General features: G+C 51.1%; 1 protein-coding gene across 1 annotated transcript in view; it reads right to left on the bottom strand.

Moving 5' to 3' along the window:
* Nucleotides 1-20,250, bottom strand: part of NMNAT2 (nicotinamide nucleotide adenylyltransferase 2) — a 103,854-nt gene that overhangs the window by 21,790 nt on the left and 61,814 nt on the right. The window contains exons 2-6 of the mRNA XM_059674577.1: nucleotides 9,011-9,099; nucleotides 8,151-8,218; nucleotides 5,295-5,373; nucleotides 2,009-2,135; nucleotides 456-536 (exon numbers count right to left, since the gene is read on the bottom strand). Of these exons, the coding sequence (XP_059530560.1) occupies nucleotides 456-536; nucleotides 2,009-2,135; nucleotides 5,295-5,373; nucleotides 8,151-8,218; nucleotides 9,011-9,099 (444 nt within the window). The remainder of the gene's footprint in view (nucleotides 1-455; nucleotides 537-2,008; nucleotides 2,136-5,294; nucleotides 5,374-8,150; nucleotides 8,219-9,010; nucleotides 9,100-20,250) is intronic.

Below are 20,250 nucleotides of genomic sequence, written 5' to 3'. Positions count from 1 at the left end.
GGGGGCTCGGAGAGTCCCATCCATGCGGGGTCCATGGGGAGCAGCCCGAACCAGAGGGAATTAGGGAAGCGTGTGTGTGTGTTCTTTGCCCGCCGCCAGGAGGACAGGCATGCCTGAGCCGGAAGGACCTGAGCGGGGATGTGGGCCCCTGAAAACTCCTAGGCATGTAGACACATGGGGGGGGCTGGGAATGAGCCCATCTCCGAGGGGGTCTCCCAGGCAGCCCAGGCCCTGAGGGTCATGCCCTCTGCCTCCCAGAACAGCTCCACCAGCACCACTGTTAACTTGCTTTCTGGAAACCATTGTTCTGTAAATGGTCATCCTATAGCAGGTGCTGGATGGGGTGAGGGAGGGGTTGGGGCGGGGGCGGGGGTGGTGGTGTTGCTGGATGAATGAAGGGAGGGAGGAGGGAAAGAAAAGAGGCAGGACTGGGAGAGAAGGTCCGTGCTCCTTACCCACAAAAGTGAAGCGCTCCACGGGTGGGCGGACGCAGCAGATCCGGCTTAGGCTTTCTCCCACCTTCCCCAAGATCTTGGCTGCGGGAGAGAGCAAGACACACAGGGTCAGGGAGAGAACCACTCACAACTGGCACTGGGTGAGCCGAGCATCGGGCCCCCGTTAACAGCGGGGTGCACTGGAAGGGGGCGGTGGGAGGGGGCGGGGGGCGGTGGAAGGAGGGCAGAGAGAAAGAACAGAAACATGACGGCAAAGATTCCTTCTCATTCACAGTCCAAGGCACAGCATTTTGAGCCACGGACTGGCGTCTGTTCTCCGGTCATGTTTATTACACGGTTGAAAAATCGGAAAATATAGAAGAGGAAGATATATGAAGAAGGAAATAAATGATATACCAATATGTCATCCATTTTTCAAATGTGTATCATGCAGCTGTGTCTGTGTAACATCAGGTGGGTTATATCCTGTGTTTAAAGGGCATATTGGCTGTTTGCTTATTTATTTTTTTTAATATCATGAGCTTTTTTACCCACCGCTGAACACTGACCCCCAGACCCAAGGAGCCTGGGCCTGTGGCAGAGGATTCATGTGGAATAATTCCTGCTGGTCATTCCTTCCCATGCAGACGGCCCTTAGAACAATCAGACAGCCTACTCTGGCCAAGAGGTATCTGGTTTTCCATCATCCCTCTGGGCTCTAATCCAGACTTTTTTTTTTTTTTCTGAGCCCCCACCTGTGGCTGTAAGTGAACTATGGGACTCTTTCCTGTTTCTAGCAGCCTAATGACATAATCGCTTCTGGGCTCCAGGCTGGAAAATTAATACCAGGGCCTGCCTCTTGCAATTGGCCTGGAAGAAAATATCAGACAGAGCGTAGACCTTGGAATCAGAAAGCCCTGGATGCGAATGCTGGCTCCTGTGCGTTTCAGCCGTGTGTCCTGAGGCGAACCACGTCTCCTCTGCATCTCACGTCCATGGGAACGTCCTATCTCTATCACAGAATCTCTGCATTCGAACAGAAGCCGGGTAAAGCACTGAGCACGGTGCGGACACCCAGTGCTAGGTGTTGGGTGGCCCCCCACCTCTCTGTCACTGAAGAGGCGGGTAAGAGGGTGGGATTCTGGATGCAGACGGCCTGGGTTTGACTCCTGGTCCTGCTACTTCCTCGCTGTTTGACTTGGGCAAAGTCCTTGACCCCTTGGGAGAGGCAAAGGACAATGCGCTCTTTTGTATCTTTCATTTCCATTGAGGCAGTTTATATTTATATTATACTTATACTTATATAATTTATATTGATATACAGTGGAAGAATGCACGCCCTCACCCCTGTGTCTCTGTGTCTCTCTAATCCTGGCCATTTCTCTCTGACCCTCTATATGAAGCGTTGTCGCTACGGAGACCACAGCATCAGCATCACCTTGTTAAAAATGCCAACTCTCCCCCTCCCAGACATACTGAATCAGATCCGGGGCGGCACCGAGCACTCTGGACTTTAACAAGCGCTCCCGGCGGTTCTGAAGCCGGAGAACCCTCCGTACGCCGGCGTTCCCTACCTGCAGTGGGCTTGGTGGGCACGCTGCTGTTCTGGTACATTGGCTGGGTGTTCTCGTTCTGGGGCTGTCCGATCACGGGGGTCATGGAGGGGGTGTTGACATTGGAGAGGATGCAGCCGGTCACCCGCTGGGGGAAAAGTTCAGAGTCAGTGCCATCAGCCAAGTGACTTACGGAACGTGTTTCTAATCATCTCCAAACGCACATGTGCTGTCCAATGGGGTGTGGTGTGGCCCAGACCTAGGTTCAAGGTTGAGCTCTGCCCCCTTCTGTCTGTGTGACCTTGGATAGGGACTTAACTTCTCTTGAACCTCAGCTCAGGAGTCTAACATAGAGAGGCAACATTTCCAGGTTGTGCTGGGATTATACGAGGGAGGACATGCAAGGTGTCTATGGAGTGCCTGGCGCGTGGCAGGAACCTGGTACCCCCAGCCCATGCTGTAACCTCTGGGTAACACGCATACCTGCCCTCTCTGCCCGCTTCATGGGGCTCAAATGAGGTCATGTCTGCACAAGGGCCGTGTGAGCTTGGGAAAGGTCATATAAACACCAGGCACTATCACCATCTGCCGCCTCTCCAGGCCAGAAATGCCAACGGCAGGGCCAAGCCAGAGCGGTGCCAGGCAGAGCAGGAAGCGTTTGTGTTGCAGGAGGGTGGGGCGGGGCCCTGGGCAGAGCGGGCCAGTGTGAAGCCACATTCCAGAGCCAAGCGGAAATGCTATGTGTATTCAGCATTGTCCTGTGTTATCCTGCGCTGCTTCTCTCTAGGGCAGTGGTTCTCAACCTTCCTAATGCCGCGACCCTTTAACACAGTTCCTCATGTTGTGGTGACCCCCAACCATAAAATTATTTTCGTTGCTACTTCATAACTGTAATGTTGCTACTGTTATGAATCGTCATGTAAATATCTGATAGGCAGGATGTATTTTCATTGTGACACATTGAACATAATTAAAGCCTAGTGACTAATCACAAAAACAATATGTAATTATATATGTGTTTTCCGATGGTCTTAGGCGACCCCTGTGAAAGGGTCGTTCGACCTCCAAAGGAGTCTCGACCCACAGATTGAGAACCGCTGCTCTAGAGCTTCAGAAAACGGAGCAGGAAGCGTTTGTGATACCCAGCATTCGTCACAGCTGACCCAGGAGTGAGGGGACAGTGGCTGCTGGGCAACAGAAACAAAGGGTGAGTTTTCAATCTGTGTAGCGTTGGAAGAGCCATTGCTGACTCCAGGCCCCTTCCCTGCAAGCCAGCATCCCAGCCCCTGCCCACCGCCCGTTCTGGATTACTGTGCTGTTGCCAGAGGACCCCCAAGCTCCAGGGCTGGGGGGACCCTCTGAAGGTATTGCTGGTGGAGTGGAAGGGACAGTCTGCCCCCTTTTTAATGTTATGTCACCCCCAGATAAGAAAACGCCACATTCGCACTTAATAACTGGTCTGGCAGCCGAGGAGTTTCCTCCTCTTGCTGCGTGCATCCTAGTTCTAGGCTAGGGAAGGAGGAGAGGGCAGGCCGCCGGCCCCAACCTGTCCTCGTCAGTTTCTCAGGTTCTCAGAGGACTTCCCGAATGTGGCCTTGAGCCACTTCTTAAGCCCCGTGCCTGTCTCTCCGATGGGTCTACTCTCCCTGCCAGAAACCCAGCCTGATGCTAGGACTGGGGAGGCCAAGGGTTCTTAGGAGGCAGCCCAGCTCCTGCTCCAAGCCCGGGGCCATCGAGACCTACATCCTCTGCCCATCTGTGGCCATCACTGCTGCAGCTGGGGCGCCTGGCACAGCTTCTCTGGCCCAGGACCATGCCTCTGGGCATTGCCAACAGGGGAAGGGGCGGGGAGCCCAGGCACCTAGACAGCAAAACAGGAGCCAGGCATTATGGCTGGCATACCTGGGGCCCAGGCATGTCTGTGGGTTTCTGGCATCCTCCCTTCCATCATGATGCCCGGGCTCCTGGGTGACTATTGGGAGCACAGGTCCCTGTGGCCCCTCAGCTGACACTCAGTGTGAGAAGAACTGTGTGGGCAGCCACTGAGATTTTCAGGGTGTTTGTCACCACAGCATCTCTTAGCCTCTCCTGACGGATACACCCTTAGTCAGTAAGACGGGGTGTCCTGTATCACGGGGCAGCACAGGGGAGCAGCCAGTGCCATCCTTCACCAGTCCTTTCCAGGGGGCCCGAAAAGACTCGGGGTGAGTGTGAAGGGTTCTGAAAATGGAGGGAAGGGACATGGGTTTTCTTCAACTCCCTGGGCCTGGGGGAAATCTTAACGGACGAGGCAACTGCCTGCTAGTCCTCGCGACTCCTCTGGTGACTCCCTGGACGGTCTGGACCCCAAAGGCTGCGCGTCTGTTAAGATAAAGCCTGGTCCGTGGTTGGCATAGTGTGGGGTGGCCAGGGCCGCGGACAGCTCCCCAAGGAGGAGATGGGACAGGCCCTTCGACACAAGCACAGATGCGCTGGAGGGGCTCCCTGGGGGCAGAACAATGGCGTTGGATTGTGGTTTGGGGCTGGGAGGGCCCTGCAGCAGGGTCGGTGCAGGTGAGCAGAATGGATTGTGTCTGGCCTTGGGGGCTGGGCTTCCTGCTTCTCTCCTTTCACAGTGGGAGTCAATGGGTTGGTGTTGGTCTGTGGCGGGTGCAATTGGCTGGTGTGCAACCCGTCCTCACCTGGCAACCCGTCCTCATCTGGCAACCCGGCCACAAGCCCCAGGCACCCTGCCGTGCTCACTAGGCAGTCACCATGTGTCCTCAGACACGCTGGCTCACCTCTCGAGCTTCCTTTTACCCACGGACACAGCAGGAGCTGAAACGCTGTCTGCCCGTGGGACTCACTGAGGAGGAACCCGTGGGGATGGCGGTACATTGACCCGCAGGTGTGCAGCCCTCAGCACAGCATCCTATGCTGGAGGTGGGGGGGACCACTGGCTCCCAAACAGGTGGGACAGGAGCACCTGGCTGCTTGTTCCTCCTCCCAGAGGCCCTCCCTTCTCCTGCCTTTTCTGCCTGGTCTCCGTCTCGCCTCACTTTCTGAAGTCTTCTGCCTGTGGTCTTCATCCCACCTTGAACTTGCCCCCAGAGGATGAAAACAGCCCCAGGTCAGATCCAGCAAGGGGAGCAGGGCAGGTGCAGTCCCTGGGGCTGCTCTGGGTGCCTAGCCCACCGCCCTCCCGTGTGCTGCTCGGGGCCTGGTTGGTGAGAAACCAGAGTCCGAACCAGGTCAGGAGGCCAGCGGCACCCTCCCCACAGCCTGCCTGGCTTCTGTGGTCCCCCAGCCCTTGGCGCGGCCAGCTCACCTTCATGAGGTCGCGATGGTGTTCCAACACGCTGCAGGTCGTCTGCCAGGTGTCCTGATAGCACTCCCAGGGGTCCACCCTGCACAATGGGGGAAAGAGGGGGTCTCCCTTGGTGTCCAGTCTCTCCCTCTTTTCTTCTTGGTTCCCTCCAAAGACCACCGCTCGGGGCGCTGAGCAGACCTGGTCATGCTGTGGAGTTAGATCTCAAAGCTGATACAACCTGGGCTTATACGCCTCCCCGAGCCTCAGTTTCCCCTCTGTGAGAGGAGGGGTGTGTGGGCTGACATGCAGGGACGCTGACACTCGTCTGCTCAGGCAGAACCCCAGGCCCAGAGCTTCGCGCTGCAGGGCCGTGGGGAGGCTATGTGATCGCTCTGGGCGCTCACTTTTCTGTAAGACGAGACCAGCAGCAGCAGCTCTCTTGTGGGGAGATGAGAAGGGCGTGATGAGTGTTGGAGGTAAAGTGCCCAGGCGAGTGTCTTGCTTGTATCCTTACCTGCACGACGGGAATTCTCCTGGGGGCCTTGTAGGATAGCGAGAGCCAAGCCCTCACCCCGCGGTGGCTGCAGCCAGCTGAGCTGGGGAGTCTGCCCTTTCTGCCTCGCTGCCCAGAGGGGTGCCTTGTGGGCACGGGGGTGGGCCTGGCCGTCAGACTGGGCCGGGCCACGCCCTCCTGCACCCCAGGATGAGAGTGAGCAGGGCTCCAGCCCTGAATGATGCATCACTCGGCCTTCATTACACGCTAAATGAGATGCTAACTTGGGATCTTAGCAGTTGAGCATCCCCTGCCCACCTCCCACCATGCACATACACCTAAGGTTTTCAGAGAGGCAATCTCTCCAACTGAAAACTCAGAGAGTCAGCCTGCCCTGAGCCTGCCCCCCTCTCCCCCCAGATCCCAGCCCAGCCCTCCCCTGAGATGCACAGACCCCGGATGGATCTACTCAGCAGACTCCCCATGTCCAGGGGCCCTGCTGCACCCAGCCCCGCCTCTAGAGCTAGCTCTGAACCCCCCTAGTGACCTCAGCTCCGTATTCTAGCTTTCCCAGTGCCTAGAGCAGGGCGGGCTGGAAGTTGTCAATCAACATTTAGTGAGTGGCTGAGGGAATTCGTTTAGAATCTTCTAATCACATCCGAGGAGAACAGCCTGCTGCCCAGTATTCTCCCGACGGGACCCCGTTTCCCCAGCAGGTGATGAGTCACAAGGTTCAGAGGCTGTGTTTCTATCCCTGCCTTGACCTCAGGCGTGCTGTTCGCTCTCGAGCCCCTGGACGTCTCTGGGCCTCATCTGAGACAAGGCAACTGTCTCTCTGCCTAACCTCTGTCCTGGGGGGAGGAGGAGGTCTACCATGTGCTCCTCACACAGATCACTGTGCACGATGGGCAAGGATGGATTCTTAATCACCACTGTCGCCTCCCTTCACGGCTCTCATTCTGGCCCACCCATCTCCTCCTCCTGAGGTCTGCCTTCCCTCCTTTTCTTCCTTTCAAGGGAGCCTAGGTGCTGCTGACGATTCCATGGGGGAAGTGACAGTGCACATGGTGGGCCATTATTTTTTAGAAACATCATCCACTCATGCAAATTACAGCTGTAGGCACGTTGGGAGTGTAATTAGCATAATTAGCGGAAGGTTGCTTTAATTACAGGGCAGGCTCAGTGGGTAAAGGCTCTGCCATCTTAGTGGAATGTCCCCGGGAAAGGGAGCAAGCGCTCCCCCCACACCTCTGACCCACAGTCAACCTGGGGCCCTAGAGACCCCAATTGGGGAAAGGAAATAGCCAAGGCCAGGCCACTCACCTGGGAATTGAGTGGGGATAAAAGTAGGGAAGCATTTTGGGTTTTCTGGCCATGCCTCACCCCAAACCCAATGATGCTTTTGGAAGCTCCAAGAATATTCCTGGATCCAAAGGTGTCAGAGCAGATGAAACACTAGAAGCACCCTCTTTAGTGCCATGGGCCCCAGAACTTGGTTAAAAATGTAAGTTATCAGTTGGGCCACCCCTGAAGGTCTACATCAGGGGTCCTTGCCGCCGCTGCCTGTCCTGCTTAGCAGCCGACTCGTCCCGGGCCCGCAGTGCGCATGTGTGGAATGTCTGAGGGACCGTGAACAGGCCCCCTGTTTAAAAAGTTTGAGGACCTCTGGTCTACATAACTATTGCTTGCACAGGGCTGTTATGAAACAAACAGGCCCAAAATGGAGTCACTTGTGCTAAGCTCACATCACCAAACCAGGGTGTCATACCTAGCTTAACAGCAATTTCAGCCTCTCCCAGGATTATTATCTTAACCAGTCAGTCTAGAATTTCCTGGTCAGCTCCTGGTGAGGTACTTCACCCGATAGCCTCCTCCTGCCCCCAGGTAGGTTACCTAAGCCCGAAACAATCCACTCTCTCCCCTTCTGCCTATAAAAGCCTTCCATTTGGTGTCGCTCCTCGGAGCTCCTTTTTACTTGCTAGGTGGGATATTGCCTGATTCATGAATCTTTGAATAAAGCCAATTTGATCTTTAAATCTATTCAGCTGGCCCGGCCAGCCTCGCTCAGTGGTTGAGCACTGACCTATGAACCAGGAGGTCATGGTTCAATTCCCAGTCAGGGCACATGCCTGGGTTGTGGGCTCGATCCCCACTGTGGGGCATGCAGGAGGCAGCCGATCAATGATTCTCACTCATCATTGATGTTTTGATCTCTCTCCCTCTCCCTTCCTCTCTGAAATCAATAAAATATATATATATACTCAGCTGAATTTTGTCTTTAACAGGGTTACTATCCTCCCTGGCCTTCCGACCCCTGCCCAGACCCATCCTTTCTCCACCCACCTCTGTGAGTCCCAGGGCCACATGCAGACCAGCCCTACCTGATCCAGTCGGAGTTCTGGACGGCCAGCTGACACATGATGAGACGATGCCGGCTCGATACAAGGCCCTGGGAAGCAACAGGGCAATCATGGGACCTGTGTCTGCTCCCCACCGCCTCCCGAGACACCATCCGGGGCAGCCCATTCCAAAAGCACAGCCATTTCTCGGTGGTGACAGGGAGTGAGGGTGTGCCCCCTTTACTTGTCCATCAGACACAAGACAGGCATGGAGGGGCAGCAGGGAAAGAAGAGGAATGAAGGGCAGGAGGAGGAGGAGACCACCCCCAACAGGGCCCATGGATGAGCCCCCACCTCTAGGGGCAGCCATGTGCCCAGCACAGAGATGAGACTCAGGCTCCCCTGGGGCCCACCAAGTTGCATGGGGGTGCAAGGGGAGTGGCTCCTAGATTATCTGGGACATGAGGCAGGGATGGAGGGGCAGGAAAGTGACTTTGTAAAATCAGATTATAAAAGGTGTAAGTCTTTTTTCCTCCTAAAATCCCAGGAAAGACTTGCCTAGCCCATAACCAGGCGATAATTTGGCATCCCTGCCAAGCCACAGTTGGCCCTCAGCGGGTGTGACTGCTTCTCTTCTAATGAGTTTGGACCGAGCCTGGCACTGCCAGCAGCTGCCTGGTCGTGGGCAGCTGTTCCAGCTGCTGCCCAACACCAGTCCCTGAGGTCTGGCTGGTCCAGAGATGGGAAACGGGATGCCTGCTACCAGGCATTTTGCTTTGGCAGGAATCACAGCAGAAATGGCAGTGGGGCAGTTTGATGCCAGAGGAGGCATCAGGTCAGGAAGTGGGGGGCGGGGGGGGGGCAGGGGAGGCGAGGGAGAAAAGGGGCAAAGCGGAGCCCACCTGTTTTCCGTAGGAGTCGTGGACAGGAGAGACAATCCCGCCAATCACAATAAACCTCCCGGTTTTGTGCAGATAATCTCTGGCTCTTTCTAATTAAGAGAAGAAAGCCGAACATTATAAGGAGGAAAGGGGTGGATTAAAGGCGATCATTGCAATCAATACATTCAGCTCTAGAAGGCTTACCTCCGATCTTTCTTGCCATTTAAAGAGAAAGTGCTAACTTTCAAAGCACAAGTTGGGGATTCAAAAGGTGAGGGAGCCAGATTTCAGCCCTCAAAGCAAAAGGATTTCGAACTCCAGGGGATTAATCCAGTTTTAAAGGGCCTCCACTCGATGAGCCAGTGTAGTTTAGGGGGATTTGAAACAAGCCCCTCACTAAGAGCTGCTGGAGCAACAGAAGGAAATGTGCTCCCTCTGATCACGTGCAGAAATTCTGAAGCGCAGGAGTCATTTTTTTAAAAAGAAGCAGCAGCAGCCTTCTTATGTTAGGCAAGGTGAGCTGGTTGCCTCATCTAGTTACTCCGAAGAGAAAACCCACCAAAACAAATTTACAGAGCCTTCTGCATCATCAGGGAGAATTAACCGTCAGGTCAAAAACCCATCATCACAGTGAGTTAAGGAGCATTCAGCCAGAGAAACCTGTGTGTGCCCCCCGCCCCCGGCCTCCCCTTAGGAAGGAATTTGTGATGTTGCTTTTTCAAATTGGCCAGCCACGCCCCATTTCATTTTCATGAGAAAAATTCAGTAACCTAGGAAGGGGATGAAAATTTTGGCCCTCTTATTTCTCAGGGGGTTCGCTCTACAGCTCTCTCGGGGCCTGAGCTTGTGCCGCTGAGGAAGCGAGGCTTGAGTTTATTTTACAGGTGATGGACTCTGTAAGTGCGCCTGGGTAGCAAGGCTTGCAGTGCAGTTTAAAAGCAAGGTTCCAGGGTGACCCTGCTGGCTCTCCTAAAGCTTAAAAAATTCTCATCACATTTCTTTTAATGCCAGCTCTCTTAGAGTTGCATTTTTAAATAACGAATAGACTTTCTTTCTTAGCACAGTCTTAGATTGATAAAACATGTGAGCAAATAGTGTACAGAGTTCTATATACTCAGCCCCTTTATCTCCTCCCCCACTCCACGCACACACACCATTTCCCCTATGTTATTGGTATTGCCTCGCATTACTGTGGTACATTTGTTACACTGTGTGGGTTCATACTGACATTATTATTTCTAGGTCACAGATTTACTTTGTGTTGTAGAGTTCGACGGTTCCGAAGAACCCCTCCTTGGGTTCAGCAAACTCGCTAGAGTGGCTCATAGAACTCGAGAAACCCATTTATTTGCTAGATCATGAATTTATTACAAAGGATTTTAAGACTAAGAATCAACAGCCAGATGAAGAGACATGTAGGTTGAGGTCCCAAACAAAGGAACTTCTGTCCTTGTTGAGTGTGGGGCCCAGAACCTGGAAGAGTAGAGGAAATTTCTTCCTTCCCCACAAGAAAAACTCAGAAAAGTGGGGCTAGAGGGGCCCTTCCTCAGCGTGGTATAGAACACCCATAAAAACCTACGGCGAACATCAGACTTTACAGAGAAAGACTAAATGCTTCTTCCTAAGATCAGGAACTAGGCAGGGATGCCTGCTCTCATCACAGCTATTCAACACAGCACCTGGAGTTCTAGCTACCTCAAGAAAGCGAGAAAAGGAAATTAAAAAAAAATAGAGATCTAAAAGGAGAAGAAAAACTGTATTTGCAGATGGCATGAAAATTTACTTATAAATCCCAGGAAATCTACAAGCAAACTCCTGGAGCTAATAAGTGAGTTCAGTAAGTTCATAAGATACAAGGTCGATCTAAGAAAAGTAATTGCAAAAACATGTGGAAGTGAAATTAAATGTATAAGACCACTTATAACCGCTCACACAAATGAATGCTCAGGTATGAATATAATAAAATAAATACAGTACTTGTACATTAAAAACTACAAAATGCTGGTGACAGAAATCAAAGATCTAAGTAAATGTAGAGGTTATTGTGCTTATGGGTTAGAAGACTCAACATTGTAAAGATAGTAATTCTTCCCAAATTGGCATATAAGTTTAATGCATTTCCGATGTAAATGTCAGAAAGATTTTCGGGGTGTATAATTCTAAAATTTATATGGAAAGGTAAAGAACTAAAGTAGTTAAAACCTTTTTTGGGGGGAAAAAAGAGAAGTGAGAAAATCAATCTATCCAAATTTTAAAGCTTATCATATACCTATAGTAATCAAGACCTCAGGTATTGGCAGAGAGATAGACACATAGATTAATGAAATACAATGCTCTAGAAATAGCTCCACACAAATATGGCCAACTGAGTTTTGACAAAGGTGCACAAACAATTCGATGAAGGAAGTAATATGTGCAATAATTGGGATGACTCTCCAGTTCATCATGTTGAGTGAAAAACAGCCAATCTCAAAAGGTTGCATATGTATGATTCCACTTATATGTCATTCATTCATACAGATTAGTGGCTGCCAAGAGTTAGGGATGGGAGTGAGGCAGGGAAGGGAGGTGGGTGTGGCTATAAGGTGGGTGAGGGCACATGGCTTCTCTCTGTACTCTCTTTGCAACTTCCTATGAATGTATGATGATTTCCAAATAAAACAGGTTTTAAAGTTTATAGGAAACTATGAAACACTACAATTCTAAGGTGGCCGTGTGCAAATCCAGGCAAATGGCCAGCCAACTGGTGGGGGCGGATGCTTCTGGAACTTTTTTTCTGATTATCCCTATCCATCTTTGCTGCTGTCTGGATTCCAAGACTTTGAGTTGTTGTGGCTTGAGAGGTGTTGTCCAAAGCAGTGCCTCTCAAACTTCAAGGTGCATGTGCATTTTCTGGGACCTTGTTAGAATGTTGACTCTAACAGTGTGGGCGGGGCCTAAGATCTGGGCCAAGATTAGGGGGAGGTGAAAGAGGCAGAATCTTTCAAGTGCAGAGTCAGATCCTGTTTTCATTTAAAATTATGCTATTGTGTTCATCTCATGGATTTTTATTTTTTTGCATGAATTTTGATTTTTAAAAGTATTCTTTATCTTGATGACCAAGTTTTGGGGCGCCTCCTTGAATTTTGCAGTGGAGGGCGCCAACCTCTTCGGCCGCCCCCTCCCCCTGGCCCTGCCTGAGATTCAGCATTGCTAACAAGCTCCCAAATGAGTCCAATGCTGCAGGCCTATCAGCTATATTTTGAATAACAAGGGACTCAAGACAGATGGGACAGCCCTGCAATGTCAGGGCCCCCTCCACAGAAGCTCTCTCTTCCACTCCACCACCACCTCCACTTTGCATGACAAGGGCATTTCTGGATATTGGCAGGTAGCCCACCGGCAAGGCTATCGCTACAGCCCTGGAGTTTAATTTCATGCCAGGCTTCCCAAGATGTGGTCTATTTTTGTCCATCAGCTCTGCCCCAGGGACAGAGCCAAACCACTCTATCATTTTACACTCAAGTCCAACCCGCCCTCCATTTGTTCTCCCTCATCGCTCTCTTTCTAATGGAGGGGGAGCCCAAGGTGGCCGGTGCCCTCAATACCTTGAGGATCCACTGTGTCTCCTCATTCCAGGCTACTTCCCTTGCTGACAGCCTGGGCTGGACCCACCAGCGAAGATGGACATAACCCAGATGGTTTGTCCATTAATAATAATACATGAGACAGACATGCCTCCCCTGCCTCCGGGCGACTCCGTGAACCCACTGCTGTATGTGATCGCCTCTCCTCGTCCAGGGAGTTCATGGAGGAAACACTGGAGTCAGGGCATGGATACTTACTCACTTTCTCCTTTCCAGCTGAAACTAGAAAGGATCCCTTCTGAGTTGCATTCACAGCTGGAGCTGCCTGAACGGAGACTTTCAGAAAGGGGGTCTGGAGTTGCATACATTCTGAGTATTAGAAAGATCAAGCCCTAGATAATAAAGGAAGGAACTGAAGGGGTTTTTTAAAAGCCTCCCTAAGACATGCCACTTGGACGTGGATTATTTTTGAGCTTGAAGGCAATTGAGACCCTACGACAAGCATGCCAAACTCTCGGCCCGCGGGCAGCAGGTTACGAAGATAAGTAAAAGACACAAGCCCCACCTCCGAGGAGCGTAGGTGTGTGACGCAGGGACACAGAACACTCGCCTGCGATAATTGATACCAAAATGAACAGCAGGGACATGAAGCCTTATGAGACTTCGGGGGAGGGAGTGGTCCCGATGGAATGGGGTGTCTGGGAAAGCTTGAGGCTTGAACTGGGTCTTGGAAACAGAGAAGAGGAAAGTGGATGAACCATGTATTTTTATTTTCTGCTCTCTGAGGCTATGATCTCGGGGGCCTTGCTGACCCCGGAGGGCCACCCCTCCCCGGGTTAGACAATTCCTAGAGATAATGAACAACTTACACTAGAACCCACCTTTCAAATGCAAACTCCCCCAATCAGAGTGTCATCCCCGCTTCCCCCCGACCTCCCCACCTCCTCTGTCTGCTCTCACACTCAGGGTCACACTATCCCCTTGCCTTAACCACCTCAGGGCCAGATACCCAACAACTAGGGATAGCTCTGATGTCACAGCATCTGCTGAAATTACCCAAACGAGCCAGTCCCAAACCTGTTTACTCTGCCTCCCCTGTTCCTTCTTGTGGAAATGACAAGAAAGGCTCTTGCCTGCATTTCCCCTTCTCCCTCTGCCTGCTGACTGACCTGGTGCTTATCCAGTCTTACCACCACCCACCCCCGCAAGCGCGGCAGGTCCTCTCCTCTTGGGAACTGTGAGTTTCACTATCTTTTCAGGCAGCTGTTTCCTGATCTGTCGGCCTTGCTACACCTAATAGAGAAACCTACATTTTAAAACAGAAGACACTCATTCCAGGGGGACAAGGCGATGTGAGCAGATGAACTGAGTCAGGAATGGAGTTTGTGGGTCCTCCGGAAGGCTCTAGGGCTTGGCTTTCCTTGTTTGGAAAGCAATGATACCACATCCATCCACTGTCATTAAGGGCCTCTTACCCTCCCCCAGGCAACCTAGAGCACCTTCTGCATCTTCCTCTGGTCCCAGGTGCTCCCGTCCCATCTGTTTGGAAGAGGGGAGCTGGGAGGCCACGTTCCCCTGGTGGGTGAAACAGCGGGTCGGGCCTGGTCCTCTGTCTCTGAGTTGTCCAGCCTATGCCATGAGATGATTTCCAAGTGAGATTCCAACTTGAGCCTGAAGTAAGTATTAAAGGACAGTCTTCTCCTTACCGTTGATCCACGGGTGGGATCCTGGGAGCCCGCCGTGCCACCCCTTAGACACCATGAGCTGAGTGGGCGGATAGCTGGTTATGGACTTACTCTCCACAGGGAGCCGCCAGCCTGCCCCAGCCGGCCATGACAGATGCTTGCCAAGGATGATGCCTCGGCAGAACTGGGGGAGAGCATGCAGATTCACCAGCACAGTGGCCTCGCCCTTCCTTCATACCCCTTCCCCACGCCTATAGAAGAAGCAATATAACATGAAGCCCCTTGAGGTTATGAGAATACAATTATTTTCTTCAGTAAAAGACACCTTCTTTGGCCTGTCTCTGATTCAGGGATGGCGGGGTGGGGATGCAGGGGGGAGAGGTTGCCCAGATCTGGTGCATTCTTCCGCCCAGTCTCTATGGCCAGTGGCTGGCCGGCAGAAGGGCGGGCTGGGTGTAAGTGCCCGTGGGGATCAGGCTGAGGTCCCGGAACAGACTCGTGCTCAGAGCAGCCCTGCCACCTTGGAGTCCGGTTCTCTCCACCATCTGTCAAGTCCCACCAGCGGTCCCCATCCCCACAGCACGAGCCTCAGGCTGTCTGAATTCACCGAAGAAAGCAGCAAATGCTTCCCAGAACCCCTTGCATGCCTGCATTTCCTCTAGGTCCTGGATTTTCATCGATCTGCCTGGCTTTTGCAGCCACTGCCACTTGCAGCCCTGAACCGGCTGTCACGGAGTAACACAGAGTGGCAGTCGCTCCCTCATTCCTGAGATCTTCTTTGCTCCACTACCCCTACCTTGGGAGAATCTGAGTCCCTCCGTCTTCACAGCTGAAGGATGATTTATGACCCTCACTTCCACGAATTGTCACTTCTGACAGACCGTGCTGGGTGACCCTCTCCTGTGCCCCAGTGGCTGCGTGCCACCCCAGAAGTCTGGCCTCCATTCAAACCCTTTCCACTGGGAAAGCTCCCCAGATCCCATCCCCCACTCTTTCCAAAGCAGGCTCCAAGCTTCTTGGAATTCACCCATCGTTGAACAAGAATTTTTTTGTTTATTTCTTCAGAAATAGAAAGCTAAATATATGTGTAAAAATATGACATGAACTGGTTTCCCTTCAGTGAGACTCATAAACACATGAGAGAATTATTTTAGAAACCCACAGACTGTAATACCAAATATAACTGGGTGGGTGGATTGGGGCTAGGGATAGAGGGGAAGGTGAGGAATAGGAAACAAAGATCGGAAGAGGAAACCCGATGCAGAAACCCGACCATGGCTCCACATTGAGGTGGCAAGTCTCGGTCACGGGCATGGAATCGGCTCTATTTTTGTTTTTTAAATATATTTTATTGATTTTTTACAGAGAGGAAGGGAGAGGGATAGAGAGCCAGAAACATCGATGAGAGAGAAACATCAGCTGCCTCCTGCACACTCCCCGCTGGGGATGTGCCCGCAACCAAGGTACATGCCCTTGACCGGAATCGAACCTGGGACCCTTGAGTCCGCAGGCCGACGCTCTATCCACTGAGTCAAACCGGTTTGGGCAATCGGCTCTATTTTTAACTACAACTCTGTCGTTCCACACTTTATGAACCTTTCTGAATTCAAGTTCACTGTATAGGCTTCTTATTTAGGGGTAATTCAGACTTTGAAGTAGAGATTATCCAGCAAATAGCTTTGCTTTTATCAAGGAAATAGTGGAGAAGGCTCCTTTGAAAGGACGTGGTCCTTGGAGGCTACCGTGTGGGGCGGGGCTCCCTAAAGGTAAAGGCTGCTTTTCTCCTCACAGTGTTATTGGAGAAACAGTTTCCTTTGCAGCCTTCTTATTGGTGTTCATCTTCTCTCTCCACTTCCCTAAGAGTCATAGAGTATCTCCCTGGGACAAGGGCCCTCTTGCTAAGGGCAGCTGACGGTCCAGGTTGGCCCAGAACTTTTGTAGTAGTTGTAGCACTAAAAGCTCCACTACCCGGAAGACCTTTTAGTCTCCAGCGAAGTGAGATGGGTGGCCGAATAACACCCCCAAAGATGTCTGCATCCTGATCCCCGCCACTTGTGAATGTGCTATCGTGCGTGGCAGGAGGCACTTTGCAGATGTGGCTTAAATTAAGAATCTTGAGATGGGGACATGACCCTGGACTATGCAGGTGGGTCCAATGTACTCGGAGGAAAGTGGGCAACGGGAGCAGAGATTAGAAGACGAAGGAGAGGACCACGCGGCGAGGAGTGCAGTGGCCTCTGGGAGATGGAAAAGGCCAGGGAAGCTTCCCCAGCGCCTCCAGGAAGAACACACCGGGATTTTAGGACTTGCAGAACTATGCGAGCATACATCTGTGTGGGTGTAAGTCAATACTTTGTGGTAATTGAGTACAGCAGCAATAGGAAACAGAAACAGTTGTTCACCCTACCCCTCCCTTGACCAGGGTGCCCAGGGAACCCCTGCACCGTCTTGAACCGGAAGTGGAGAAAGGAAATTGGCCCATAGAAAATAGATGTCCATGTGGTGGACTCTTTCAGGGGCATAGTAAGGTCACAATTTTAAAGTAATTTCATAGTTATTTTGGCATTTTCTCTTAAAAGAAACGTATAAATAAAGAAATGAACAATAATCTCTTAACACCCCCAAATAAGGCCTTAGATTAAGACACCGATCTCACCTAAGAGGCAACAGAATATACGTTTAGAGGCTCGAGGTTCAAATCCTGCCCCGGACCTTACGAGCTGGGTGACCTTAAGTTAGTTACTCAACTGCTCTGGCTGCAGACTCATCTCTAAGAGATAATAACACTGTCTACCTCACAGAGCTGTTAGATGATAGATGCAAAGAGCGTAGCATAGCACCAGCACCCAGGAATCGCAGCCACACTCTCCTTCCTTGGGGAAGTCTAGCGACTTTCTTGAGACAATAGAAAATACATATATTGATCTCTACCCCTAGTTCCTAGCACAGAGCTCCTAAAACCCTTGTAATTTCCTAGGACCTAGGAAACCACCTAGGACCTAGGTCAGTGATGGCGAACCTTTTGAGCTCGGTGTGTCAGCATTTTGAAAAACCCTAACTTAACTCTGGTGCGGTGTCACATATAGAAATTTTTTGATATTTGCAACCATAGTAAAACAAAGACTTATATTTTTGATATTTATTGTATATATTTAAATGCCATTTAACAAAGGTAAATCAACCAAAAAAATGAGTTCGCGTGTCACCTCTGACACGCGTGTCATAGGTTCGCCATCACTGACCTAGGTGATAAGAACACTAGCAGCATCTGTGGCATTTGTCTTTGTTCTAATGAGGTGACTCTGGGTGGGCTCCTGGATGACCCCTGGATTGGGGTTGGTGACCAGAAAGATCAAGCCAGCGATATGATCTCCTTGGTGCCCTCTGGCTCTCTGGTCCTGCCTTCCGTAGAGAGAGCGGACATGCCCCTCTGGGTTTGAGAAGCCACCGCTGGAGATGCTGTGCCAATGACCAGACCTCAGTCTCCTTTGGTCCTTACGTGAAGCCGAACGAAGGGCTCTGAATGATGTCAGAGAAGCTAAGATTGGGGCGGGGGGCGTGCTGCTCTGGGGCAGATTTCGACTCACTTCAGAGCCTTCGCTGAGCTCCCGGGGTGTGTGGATGATGGATGGGAGAGAGCTCGGGGACAGGACACATGAGGTTTCTGCTGGGATGGATGAGACTGCTTTGAAAGGTTTCATTTATCTTATGAAATTCCCAGAGCTCACACAAAGGATTCTGCTGCTTCTCTCCGAACTGAGCGGGAGGCACGACTCCAGGGGCCACGAGCAGGAAACAATCTGAAAACTGCCTTTAGCATTAGGAGGCAAAATAAGATGCCATTGTTGTATATCCCTTAAGGCAAATTTTTACAAAAATGATACTTATAATGTCAGTGAGGATGCGGGCAGTGTGCAGCTAACACACGTTGGTGGGAGTATAAATGGATAAAGCCTTTTAGGAAAGCCGTATGGCAGCCAGCATCTGTCAAAATGACAAATGGGCACCACCTTTGACCTTTCCACTCCACTTCCAGGAATCTGTCCTACAGAAAAAACTTGCACATGTGCAGAGATGTGTTCGAAAGGCTATTTCACTTTAGCGTTATTTATAATAGGAAAAATCAGAAATAAATATGGGAAGAGGTTAGAGGTTAGAGGTTAACCGTGAGACAAATTCTGGTACATCTAAAGGAATACTATGCAGTCATTAAGAAGAATGAAGTAGGTCTATCAAGTCTGGCATGGGACGATCTCCAACGTACACTGTTCGGTGGCGGGGGGTGGTGGGGTGGGGGGGTGGAAATCAAGTTATAGAATTAACTATAGCATGGTGACATTTGAATAAAACGATGTGAGTGTAAAATAATGTCAGGTCGTCATAATGAGAGCAGTGAAGGAAAGGAAGCAGGGAGAGAGGGTAGAGGTTGGGCGCTGGGGGTTGGCTTCTCTGGAGAAGTGACATGGAGGCAGAGAAGCGAATGAAAGACATCGACCACACAAAGATCAGGGGGAGCTGCTGGTATGGAGCCCCAAAGGCAGAAGAGCCCAGCTGGTGCTCAAGTCCGGGAGGAGGACTGACGGGGCAGGGCCTTGTGAGCAGGGAAGAAGTCTGGGATTTACCCCAAGTCCTAGGAGGGTTGTAAGCAGAATGGTGCAAGTTACACCTTTGAACGGTCACTTGAGTGTTGGGTGGAGAATGAATTGTGGGGAACATGGGTGACGGCAGCGAGACCAAGTAAGTGATGCTCACCGGAGACCAGGTGAGAAATAAATCATGAACCTCCTAATCGCCAGGCCTCCAGTCATGTACCACCGAAGCAAACACGTTAATCTGCATTTTACAAAATGTTCGATAACTAAGATGTTATTTTTAAAACTAAAAAGGCCTACATTAAGTGGAGAGTAATTTTATAGTAGAATTAGATTTGTTACAGCTGGTTAATGATGCAGATTATTTTGTTATGAGCCTATCTTCATCTGGTCAAATCCTTTCCCCAGAATACGGCAGTTTATTCAACAATCTGATATGACATTTTATTTTGTGAAATTCAAGAGTCGGAAGGATCCGAGGGATTATGTACAAAATTCCTAAGAGTAAAATCTCACATTCTTGTACTCTTGAGTGGACTACGTGTGCGCTTCAACATATTTTTTCTCTGGTTTTGTTCCTTTTACGTTTTTTTTTAAATTGTTTTTTGAGAGAGAAAAGGGTAGAGAGAGAGAGATAGAAACATCAATGATGAGAGAAAATCATTGATTGGCTGCCTCCTGCACGCCCCACACTGGGGATGGAGCCCGGAACCCAGGTCCTGACCGGGAATCAAACCGTGACCTCCTGGTTCATAGGTCGACGCTCAACCACTGAGCACGCCGGCCGGGCCCTGTTACTTTTTTTAGCTAAAGTTACAGTGCCCCCTAGAAGACCAGACTTTACTTTTTCGTTCTAATTTTAAGCAGAGCAAATATTTTCTTTGGGATGAACTTTGTCAGCACTTTCCTGAAAATATAGGGCGGGCACCTGCAGAAGCATGGAAATCACCCTGGGCCGTCCACGGCTCTGCTCTCCGAACGAGAGGAGTTCTGTGACCTTCCACAGGGCGGGCAGCTCTAATTTCTAATTAGAGGAAAGAGCCAGCCAGGATTAGGTTAATCTGCAGGCAGCCGGGTGCGGCTCGGACAGACTCTCCCAAACATTCTTAAGATGCCGTATTTCTAATTAGTCAAAGACCACGGCCCGGCAATCTGGATCTCAGTATCTCTAGGTCAGCTTCCCGTATCGCCCTGCTCCCAAGAAGGCTTCCCAAGGCTGTGGGAACAGCCAGTGCAGAATGTGACATGGTTCCGACGTCTTAGGACCAGCACCCAGAGCAAGACAGCAAAGCCTGGCCTCCAGAATGGCTGGTGTCCAATCACAACGACTTCTCTTCCCCCGTTACCCCGAACTCGAACCCAAGGCCTCCGGCCTGCTCTGGCCCCTCTCCTGTTTCCAGTGGTTTCCCAGGAAGACC

Source organism: Myotis daubentonii, chromosome 18, assembly GCF_963259705.1.
Source record: "Myotis daubentonii chromosome 18, mMyoDau2.1, whole genome shotgun sequence".
NCBI lineage: Eukaryota > Metazoa > Chordata > Mammalia > Chiroptera > Vespertilionidae > Myotis > Myotis daubentonii.
This window is presented reverse-complemented; position numbering and strand designations above follow the sequence as displayed.